General features: G+C 45.7%; 1 protein-coding gene across 1 annotated transcript in view; it reads left to right on the top strand.

Annotated features, from left to right (window-relative positions):
- The first annotated feature begins 614 nt into the window (after nt 1-614).
- LOC147725931 (uncharacterized) overlaps nt 615-11,927 on the top strand; it is a 119,845-nt gene continuing 108,532 nt past the window's right edge. The window contains exon 1 of the mRNA XM_086963395.1: nt 615-812. Within this exon, the coding sequence (XP_086819521.1) occupies nt 615-812 (198 nt within the window). The remainder of the gene's footprint in view (nt 813-11,927) is intronic.

Genomic DNA, 11,927 nt, shown 5'->3' with positions numbered 1-11,927 from the left:
CTTGTAAACCCCTCAATAATCCATTGCCGCTACCAGAGAAGCGGAGACAATGGCATAAAGTGCCTCAAGAGGATTTTAAGGAGGCTTTTGTAATGCCCAACATCCTGCCTACTGAAAATATTGAGGTGGCCTTACGGAAATATGAGTTAGCTATGCATTCAACAGTGGAACATATTGTCCCTATGAAATCTTAAAAACCACGATCAGCTCAAAAGCAGGAAGTTTAGTTCTCAGATGATCTGCAAGGTCTCAAACGAGCAGCTAGGAAACTTGAGAAGGCCTGGAGATCCTCACATCAGAAAGCGGAAAGAACATGTTACCAGACAGCACTAAGCACTTGTCATAAAGCGATCAGAGCTGCTCGCAAAAATTGCATTGCATCTCAACTTTTAGCTGCCGGCGGTGCCCCAAAGGTACTATATCAGATTTTGCAGACCTTTGTAAAACCTTCTGCCTGCGAAAGCATAGATATATCGTCTCAACAACTATGTGACGATATCTCATGCTTTTTTACAGAGAAAATAAATAGGATTTATGAAAAAATTACAGATTCTAGCCTATCTACCTGCCAGTCTAAAGCTCCATCCCATGTTAGGGAGGGAACAAGTATTGGCATGCTCTCTAAGTTTCCGGATATCTCTTTGAAGGAGGTGGAAAACCTGGTGAACCAAATTAAAAGTGGTTGCCCATCTGATCAGATTCCAGCCAGAATTATGCCGGTGGTTGGCAAGGTGCTCGGTCCTGGGATCCAGGGCCTTGTCAACCTCTCGCTTGCTGAGGGCTGTGTCCCGGGCAGGAGGAAAAAGGCACTGGTGAGACCGATTCGGAAAAATACTCCTGTCCCTTGGATGGATTTTTCCAATCTTAGACCCATATCCCTGCCTCCTTTCCTGGGCAAGATCATGGAGACGCATGTGAATACATTTTTTTCAAACTATATAGAACAATCTGGGAGCCTGGATTACTCTCAATCCGGTTTTAGGCCGAATTATAGCACTGAATCGGCCCTGCTGTCGGTAACGGACGATCTCCGCATGTACCAGGACAATGGTTTCTCGGATGTCTTGGTACTGCTAGATTTATCGGCAGCGTTCGATACGATATCACATAACATCTTGATTGGACGTCTTGCAGAAATTGGGCTGAAAAATAGGGACTGGCCTGGCTGAAGAGCTTTCTTTCCGAACGCACCCAATATGTGAACATGGGGACGTTTCGGTAAGCAGTGGTAAAAATCACCAAGGGGGTGTCACAGAGCTCATGATTGAGCCCAACTCTTTTTAACATCTATGTCGCCCCCCTGGCGAGGATTATAAGAGCCTTCGGTGTCATCCCAGTGTTCTATGCGGATGACACTCAGCTTCTTTTTCCGTTCAAATCTCTTACCTCGGAGGTGACACAATCTTTCTCTGAAGGTATGAAGGCGGTCTCCCAATGGATGTCTTCAAACTTCCTTCAGTGCAATGTAGGCAAGACGGAGGTCATGCTGTTCGGAGAAGCTAAGTTACTATGGGCCCCAGATTGGTGGCCGCCAGATCTTGGCCCGGTTCCCAAACCAAAACAGGTGGTGAAGAACCTAGGGGTCCGCCTAGATCAGGAGTTATCCCTAAAGCAGCATGGAAATAGTATAGTAGGATCATGTTTCCATGTGATAGGACTCCTCCGCAAAGTATTTCCGCTACTCCCCCACTCTACAAGAAAAACTTTGGTACAGGCCCTGATACTCAGCCGGCTCGACTATTGTAATGGACTATTGGCATCCGCAAATGAAGAAGTATTGGGAAAACTTCAAGTAGTGCAGAACACTGCTGTCAGATTGGTCCTTAATGCACCCTCCAGGTCTCCTTCAAAACCCCTCTTGGAAAATCTGCACTGGTTGTCAGTCCGCCAAAGAGTGAAGTTTAAGATCTGATGTGTGATCCACAAGGGTTTATATGGACTTGGACCCTCATACCTAGCAGAGAAATTTAACCCCTATGTTCCTGCCCGTACCCTTAGGTCGAGCGATCAGCTGCTCCTGCGAGTTTCTAGGATTAAAAAGGCAAGGCAAGGAGGCAAAGCCCTATCAGTGGTTGGGCCTGTATTATGGAACAAGCTTCCACTTTTGCTGAGGCAGTGTCCGGACCATCTGACCTTTAGAAAAAGGCCGAAATCATTCTTATTTCAAATTTGACATGGCTTTGAATTTTTCCACTAGGATCCGATTACTTTTTATCATTGGCTACACCCCCCCCCTTTTTCTATCTGTTACTGGCATTTTTGGGTGCAGAGATACTCCTTCGGGAGTGGTTTCAAGCGCGATATAAACCCATAAATTAATTAAATAAATAAATAAAATCTTGCATTCCACTCTGTTTATAAATATAAATATATATAAATAAACTTTGGTATATATATAGATCAAGCCTTCTCGAAGGCGAAATGCATCATGGCGGCAGCGCTGGCTCTATTTGAATAAACTCTTCTTGCACCAGCACTTTCTTGGGTCGACTCCTCGTCATTTTGGAACTGGCAGATGCTCTCTGTGTTGAAAGGTGACGTTCTTCGTGAATATATATATATATATATATATATATATATATATATATATATATATATATATATATATATATATATATATATATTACCTACTGGCGGTCGCCAGTAGGTATATATAGTTAGGATTTTTTCTCTATGGAACTTTTGAAAGTTCTATGTCTAATAACTTTGGCGTTTGTGGACGGAACCGGCTGAAATTTTCAGGAAAATGGCACATTTTGTTTCTGAGCAGCCCCTGAAAATTTGGGGGGGTTCCGTCAAGGGGGGGCCGAGAAAAAAGGGGGGTCCCAGAAAGCGTTTTTCCCATTCATTTTTCCATAGGGCCTTTGGCCTCACTTTTAGCTCGAACGGCTGAATGGATTTACACGAAACTTGGCAAAATTATAGGGACTGTTAGCCCGATGTGCCTTTGCTGGGTCTCAATATATGTGCTCCAGTGGATTTTGAGAAATTAACGTTTAAATAAACAGATATATCTGTGACAGCGTCCCAGATAGCGCACCAGATCGCGTACTTTTCGCGTAACGGAGCTTTGCGTAGCGAAGCTGATTGGCTCTCCGGTGTCTGTCAACATTCTAAACAGTCCGGTGCGGCCGCCATCTTGTCTCTCGGTAGGATCGAGAGACAAGAGGAGGAGAAAAACGAAGGGGGAATTTAATGAAAGGGGGCAAGGTAGATCCTTCTTGACCCCCTAGGAATGATGTTGGGGTTATTAAAGGGTCCCGTGGGGCAAATAATAAAAATTTGATTTTTCGCGGTAGAAGCGCTTCTCGGTTCGCGAACCGGGTCGCAAACTGGTAGCGAAACGTGAATTCGCCATTTTGTGTTTCGATTTAATTAAATTACTAGGTATAAGGGGGTACGGGAGACGTATCCTGACCCCTTATGTTTTCTGAGGGTGGCTGAGGAGGCTCATATATGTTGATACATGTCTTCCAGGGGCTGTTCGTGAGCGTTTTTTTTTTGTTTGCTGCGTGACGTCTGTTAACGTTCGATTCGATGGAAATCAGGAACTGTTGACCGCCATTTTGTCACTACGAGTTAATATTTTGTTAAAAATAATTGTTATAAATTATTCCTTATTGATAAACATTGTCTGCGCCATCTTGCCTTTTTTGCAATGCCACACTTTTGTTGAGCACGGCAGCCATTTTAGATGCCTTGACCAGACCTACTCTCTGCACGCCGCCGATCCTCAGCATGGCTCCCCACCCTCGCAAGCATCTCCCCCACGCACTGGTCACCCCCGCTCTCTCTCTCATGCATGGGCCAGAAACCTCCTCCCATCTGCGCTGTTCGTGAGCATTTTTTTTTTTTGCTGCGTGCACCCCCGCTCTCTCTCTCATGCATGGGCCAGAAACCTCCTCCCATCTGCGCTGTTCGTGAGCGTTTTTTTTTTTGCTGCGTGACGTCTGTTAATGTTTGATTCGATGGAAATCAGGAACTGTTGACCTCCATTTTGTCACTGCGATTAAATATTTTGTTAAAAATAATTGTTATAAATGAATCCTTATTGATAAACATTGTCTGCGCCATCTTGCCTTTTTTGCAATGCCACACTTTTGTTGAGCACTGCAGCCATTTTAGATGCCTTGACCAGACCCACTCTCTGCACGCCGCTGATCCTCAGCATGGCTTCCCACCCTCGCAAGCATCTCCCCCACGCACTGGTCACCCCCGCTCTCTCTCTCATGCATGGGCCAGAAACCTCCTCCCATCTGCGCTGTTCTTCTCTGAGAATCACACCCTGTGCCCGCCCGACACCTCCCTTTCACCCTATTCACTACCGCACCCTCTGACACTCCTCTTCCTCTGTGTCCGATTGTCCAGGCCGGTCCCAGGCTATCACCTAGCCCTGCAGGTGTAGTTTATGGCCCCAGCTGTAGAGAATCACCCCTCTTCAAAGGAGTTACAGTAGATCAAGGCCCCCACCCGATGAGATCTGTCACACCACGCGCGTTCCTACTATCTGATAACCATCCTGTATTGTGCTTGGGGAGGGGATTCTCACTGTGAGGGTGTGTGGGTCCGAGCCTGAAGCGGAAGATTCCAGGGATGCCTCTTTGTACATCAAAGTTTTTACAATTATGTGTCACATTAAAAATATATAGCACTCCAACAAAGTAGTAGGATTATAACATTTTAATAACTTATAAATATATGCAACGCAACAAAAACAGTAAATACATTTAAACATTTTTTTAAAAAAGAAGCAACAATGGTCAGTAGCTGTGTTTTATGCGAATAGTCCCAAGGCAGCACTACGTGCTGAGTTCTGGTCGGGACCCAGGTGATGTTACCTGGGTGGCGCACTGGTTTTTGGTATCCTACAATGCAGCTCCGAAAAACGGCGTGGGGCGTCCCGGGTGGTGCGGGGGGAGGCCTCGTCAGTAGCGGTCTGTTGTGCGAATAGTCCCAAGGCAGCAGAACGCGCTGAGATGTGGATGGCAACCAGGTGATGTCCAGTAAGTTGCCGCACTGGTTTTGGCATCCTACAATGCTGCTCCGAAAAACGGCGTGGGGCCCCCTCGGGGGGTGGAGGCGGCGTGAACGGGCCTCCCCAGGTGGAGGCTCGTCTGCTGTACTGGGGCGCCCCTTTACCGTTTCAGTTGCCATTCCGCCCGCTTTTGCTACACTGTGCCTCATCCTCCATTCAGCTGGTTATCACCCGCTCTTGCGGCTACAGCGTCTCGCTCACCATGTAGTTGAGTTGCGCCCACTCTTGCGGTGCAGCGATAGGCGGCTGCTACAGGACTCTTAAAATGGCGGACGGCTCTTCGGATTTGGGCCTGGTCCACTAAAATGGCCCTGGGACACCTTGGAACTCGGATGTCCTGAGGTAATATAAATTTTATGGTCATGTTGTGTTCCCTAGCGAGTACCCCACCGACTCCATGTACGAGTTAAAAGTGCATGTAACTTCCCTCCTGTACCAGCTATGAAGACGCAAATACATTTGCGTCCAACGTTAACTTGTCCTCTTTCAGACCCACCATGAATGGGTTTGATGGTCCGTTCCTAAGTATGCTATGCCAACGTCTTTTTGAAGTGTACTCCTACGTTTTTCAGCCTGGCTGAAAGTAGGCCCTGAATCTCTGCCACCGAGCCTCTTTTCTGGCTTCTGACTGCGAGGGCCTCTGCCCAAGCAGCCCCCGTACCCGTGAACTCTGACTTACTTCTAGCGCGGCCCTCCGTGCTCAGCTCGGCCTGCTGCCTGCCAAGATTGACTATAACCTTCGAGTTATCTGTTTTCCTTTCCGAAGGTACATTCCAGCCTGCTAGCTTCAGTAAACATCCTTCCTCAGCTACAGGGCTAAAGGGCCGACCTGTCTTTATGCAAGTAATTCATAGCCTCTGTTGCCATGCTTCCATGGAAGGCCCCGTGCCCCCACGCTTCTCATACAGACACTCAGGCGCTTATACACGCACTCACAGCAAGTATAGAATAGCTTCTGCTCTAGAGACCTTTCTGCCCAGATAGCTTAGTTCCTAAACATCAGATATCCGATATGATAGAAGCACAAGTTGATCTGACATGCCAGACTTCTGTCTCTTTCCGTCAGTGTAAATGTCAAGTCCCCTGCACCCCGTCTATCACACGTCATGCAGCTGCGCGCGCATCCAAGCTTCCGATTTCTGCTGACATTGCAACATTCTGTTAGCACCACCCCTTGGTGCCACCCACTTGCGTCACCTATCAGTGACGTTTCTAGCACACACCCTAGTTCACGCCTAGTTTACGCCTCTTGATGATGTACTAGCACCACGTGTATACTGTTATCTTGTCTTCTCTCAGCTGTTACGCCTCTTACATTGAACATTATGATGTAAATCAAGTATATAAGCTATGTATTGTCAATAAATGACAGCGCGCTCATCTATCCCTTCTGACATCCTGTGTGGTGGTCAGAACATGATATCCTGATTCCTTTATGAGGAATAAAACCCTTAGAAACTCTTACACCACGGACTCTGTTTTCCTTCATTTCGATTGAGTTATTATTGATTAAGTACTTACCTGCATAGAAATTAAGAGAGTAAATTAATTATTTACATCATTTTGGCGCCCGAATAGGGACCCCTCCCCCACCTCACGCGCCGGAAGGTGCGTTGCAATCCGTGTCCCCTGCCATCAGTTAGACGGACCACACGTGTACTGGCAGGATTTCCTGCATCCCCCTCTGACACACGGAGGTGACGAAGACTGCGATCAGTGCCCAGACGAGGCGGTGAGGAGTGCGGAGGATCCCGACCAGAGCCCAGCCGAAGGAAGCAAGGTCCGAGGTGTGAAGAGGCCCACCAGTTTTCCGAAGTTTTCCGAAGTTTTCCGAAGTTTTCCGAAGTTTTCCGAAGTTTTCCGAAGTTTTCCGAAGTTCCGAGTCGAGTCCAGTCGAGTTTTCCGAGGCCTTCTGTTTTCCGTGCTTCCCGGTGAGTACCATTGCTGGGTCGTATCTAGACGGGTTTGGGTACGCAAGTCCGGTCTGCACTGTTTTTAGGCAGTGTATCTGTACTGTTTAGCAGTATATAAAGTATTCCGAATTTCTGCACTGTTACAGCAGTGTATCTGTATCGTTGAGCGGTACATCCAGAGTAGGGGGAAGTTAGCTATGTCTTTAAATGTTTCATGTGATTAATGTCGTGGTATGAATGTGATTGTTTTTGTGCATTATTGTGGTTTTTTGTTTAAATAGTTACAGGCGAAATTAAGTATTAAGGATCAAGCATTTCAGTATCAAGTAGGCACAATGCCGTTTTTTAACAAATTAAAGCAGATAGGAACTAGGAAAGGGATGTTAGAGGAAGAGATTCCAATCCCCCCTAGGGACACTCCAGGTAATTTCATGTATAATAAGCATGGCATAGACGCCATCTTGTATCTAGAGTTATGGACAGATTATACCAAGCACCTAGAGGAAAGATACCGATGGCCAGTTAACGGAACATGGGATGCCGAGTGCATCATAAAGGTAGAAGAAATATTACGGAAAAAGAAAGCTAGACAATCTCAGAAAGACGCCATAGAATTTTGGCGTAAGGAATCACGTAAGCGTGCTGATAGAGCACTCCGTAGAGAAGACCGGCTTAAAGAATCAGAAAAGGCCCAAGAGAACGAATTAGTTACTGAGGGAATTCGAGTAAAAGTAGAACAAATAGATCGTATCCAAAATGGCAAAGTGAACAACATGTATCTTTTGGCCGATGGTACCCCTGACGCCATTTCAGAAATACCGAAAAATTTGCCGCCACCATTAGTTCCAACTAAAGTAATGCATAAGACTACTAAAGACATATTCCTAAATTCATATCTCGAAGATGTAGCGCCAGCTTACACCAATCTGCCTGTTCGTGCCCTGCCTACTGAAAGGGCCGGGGGTGGTACTGCCCCCCAAGATCACTCTCAGCCGACACCGAAAAAGACTAGTTCCGTTCCGCCAGCTCCGCCACTTCCCTCACCTAAACCTGATCTGCCGAAACCACTTCAATCAGATCCTACTAAAAGACAAATTCAGATACTGACTACACACAGAGATAATGCCCAAGTTTCCGCTTCAGGAGGTGCGACCGCGGGTCTCCAGACCCCGCCACCGACTCACAGATTAAATCTCAGAGGTATGCAGAGTCCTCTTACGCACAGATCCCCCCGTTCTTCTAATTCATCCCGTCTTGATGCACTAAAAGAAAATATGTCAGTTTGTAGATATGATCCAGAACCTGGACAGGACGACTTAATGATATTAGCGTCTTTACGGTTAAGATCTGCTACTGATAGTTTGTTATGTTATGCAGGAATGAAGGAGCGCCTAGATAGAATATATGAGTTTGTTCAAACGGGAAAGGACCCCGACAGTATTAAGGATGCCCTGGAGAAACAGAAAGTTAACATGCAAGCACTGATACTCCGATTTTTCATAAATTGTCTAATAAGAGAACGAGACAGGCCCGGAACAGATCAGAGTGAATTAGATGCATTGAACAAGTGGGGTCAAAATATAGCTGATGGAAAACATGACAGACAAAATTGCATAGAGGCCATGTATAAAAAGATTAAGAAAGCAGTGATAGCAGTACACGAGAAAGAGAAAGAAAAGGCTCCCTCCGAGGAGGAAGAAGAATCTGAAGAACTAGAACCGACTACAAGCACTATAGCATATGTAGGTAAGGGAACTTATCTTAGGAAGGGTATCCGTCCAGAAAGCAAGAGAGTTTTCTTCTCTGCCTTAACGAATCCGAATTCTGCTGAGCATCAGTTCCAGGAAACTGATAAACGGCTTCGAGATCGAGTGGGGTACCATGTACTCAATTCTATGGATGAACAAGAATTAGCCCGATCAGCGGTATCATGGGCCGAAAATGCAGACATATATAATGATGACACCGTAGCACAGACATTTCTGAACCTCTCCCCCGACGAACAGAAATTAGCAGGGGTATATATGATTCAGCACCTTCTCATTAAGTACAGAAAACATTATTCCGATCCAGGTCCCTTACATGAGACACTAGAAGCACTACTGATGGATAGATGGAGAGGCCTAAGCACTAAATTAGTTCAAATAATTCTAGAACAACGACGCAGATATGATACCTTTGTAAGTCCTGAATATGTCCCCGCCCCACCTCCAGAAAGGAAAATGTACCATATGCAGTGCGGGGGTGGTATTGAAAGTCAGAACCCCTTACGAGAAGTACACCCTGTTATGGGTGAGGACAAGGTTTTGAAACGCGTGTATGTGCACACGCCTCTGACTAAATTAGAACTGTTAGAAATGAAGAAATTAGTACCATGCCATGATAAAGACCCTGCAGGTTTCCATAGAGAGCTTAAAGACATGTTATTAATGGGGGACTACACATATGATGATATCATGAAAATGTTGAAAGTATTATTGCCTACGGGGATATTTGAGAAATTAAAGGAAAAGGAATGGGAGGTGGGAGACACAAAGATTGCCTGGGCAGAAATAGAAGATGAAGAGAAAAAACGGGTTCCAGGGTTAGGCCTTGGGGACAAAACTAAAGCATTACCAGGTTTGATAGTACAGGTCCTGCCCAGATTATTGACAACTAGAAAGGAGGATTGGGATGCAATCTCGTCCTGTAAACAGAAACATGATGAAGATACTAGCGACTTTTATTCAAGATTCGAGAAATGTTTTATTATCAATAGTGGCCTCCAGCCAAGTAGCGAGTCGTACCCACATCTTTTTGTATCAAAGTTAGTCGAGAATTCCCTACCGTTAGTTAAAAATAGAGTGTATAAAGTCGAGAGTACATGGCAAGCAAATACGCCATCCCAGATGTTACAAATGTTACAATATCACCAGAATAGAATTAGGGAAGAACAAGATCAGGAACAGAAGCGCATGAAAGACACGAAAATGAAAATGTTAGTAGCCCAGACGGTCCCATCCGACAGTCACAGGAAAGGTACGACCCAGACAAGTCACGCTGCAGCTCCTGTTAAAGGGACATGCAATTATTGCAAGCAGCCAGGTCACTACGTACACGAATGTGCAGTTCTGAAACATAACATAGCGACAGGTAAAACTAAAGAGAGACCGCATCCGCCTAGACAAGACCATAACCAGCATCAGTCTACACAGAATACACAGCCCATGCATGCATCTGCACAGACAGCACAGACCGTAGCAGTACCACAGCCACAGCCCATTGCTGCAACTCAGCAAGTCTCACAACAGATGTACCAGTATGCCCAGTCTGCTTACCCCGAATATTCCCGATATACATGAAACAGCCTAGAGAGGGAAGGCGGCTTGCCTCTTATCGAGATTCCTGTAGATCAAGAAGGTCCTTATGTACACAGTCAAGTATTGGGGAAAGATAGAAAGTTTTTAATTGACACAGGGGCAAGTCGCACTACAATAAGTCATGACGAAGTTCCAGGGGCACCCCTCTCAGGCTCACAAAATGTTTCCCTTGGTTTTTCAGGACAACCTATTGTAAATGAAGTATCAGAACCAGTTCCCCTGGCTGTGGGTCCATTATCACGCGTTACAGACCTGTTACTAACAAAATCATGTCCGGAAAATCTGTTAGGAATTAAAACACTGAAGGCTCTAGGAGCTATAATATGCTGCTCCCCGGAGGGGGTTAGACTCTTTCTGCGGGATTTCAAGGGTCATTACGTCCTTCGTGAGTTTGACGTCAGATTGAAAAATGTACCTGATTACTTGTGGGCAAAAGGCCCAACTGATGTAGGATGTATGCACATTACACCATACCGCGTTACCCTCAAGGCAGGTGTTGTATTACCTAGAATCAGACAATACAAGTTACCACCCGATGCTGTAGCGGCTTTACTGAAAATCATTGAAGAGCTCATTGCCCAAGGAGTGGTCGTCGAGACCGACTCCAATATCTGTAACTCACCCATCATTCCGATTCTTAAACGTACTGATCCCAATGCACCGCCAGTATATCGGCTGGTGATTGATCTTCGAGAATTGAATAAATGCATTATCCCACAGTATCCTGTGGTCCCCGATATATCATCTCTCTTGACTGCTATTGATTCAGAAGCAACGTTCTTTACTGTAATTGATCTCAAGAACGCCTTCTTCAGCGTGCCTATTGATCCAGAGAGCCAATATCTCTTCGGATTCTGTTTAAATGGACGCAGTTTCAAATTTTCGCGCGCACCTCAAGGATTCACAGAAAGCCCCAGCATCTATAGTCAAGCACTGAAAAGACAACTAGATTGTATTCAAATGCCAGTTAACACCGCTTTACTACAATACGTCGATGATCTGCTGATCACCGCACGAAGTGAGCCCGAATGTGAAAAAGCATCACTGACAGTTTTACATTTCCTGGCCGACAAGGGACACAAGGTGTCTCCTTCGAAGCTACAATTCTGTGTTCAGCAAGTTGTGTACTTGGGTCACTTGCTGTCCAAAGTGGGGAGACAGCTCACTCCCGATCGCATTCAGTTAATTGTGAACATGCCGCAACCCAAGACACAAAAGGAAGTGCGGGCCTTCATAGGCCTCACCTCGTACTGCAGACAATGGATTCCCCAGTATGCATTTCTAGCTAAACCGCTCATCCAGTTAACGACACAGGAGGCAGCGACTTCGACTGTCCTCCCTTGGACTCAGGAACACACACAAGCTTTTGAAGAATTAAAGAAAGTTTTATGCCAAGCACCAGTTTTAGCGACACCATGTTACAGCAAACCGTTTACACTTTTTGTTACAGAACGTGATGGCACAGCGTTGTCTGTCCTCACTCAAGACCAAGCAGGTTCACATAAGCCTTGTGCTTATTTTTCTAGTACATTGGATTCAGTAGCTCAAGCACTCCCTGCGTGCTTAAAGTCAGTAGCAGCAACAGCGTTAGCAATAAGACAAAGTGATTCAATTGTTTTA

Source organism: Lissotriton vulgaris, chromosome 3_1 (genome assembly GCF_964263255.1).
Source record: "Lissotriton vulgaris chromosome 3_1, aLisVul1.2, whole genome shotgun sequence".
Taxonomy (NCBI): domain Eukaryota; kingdom Metazoa; phylum Chordata; class Amphibia; order Caudata; family Salamandridae; genus Lissotriton; species Lissotriton vulgaris.
This window is presented reverse-complemented; position numbering and strand designations above follow the sequence as displayed.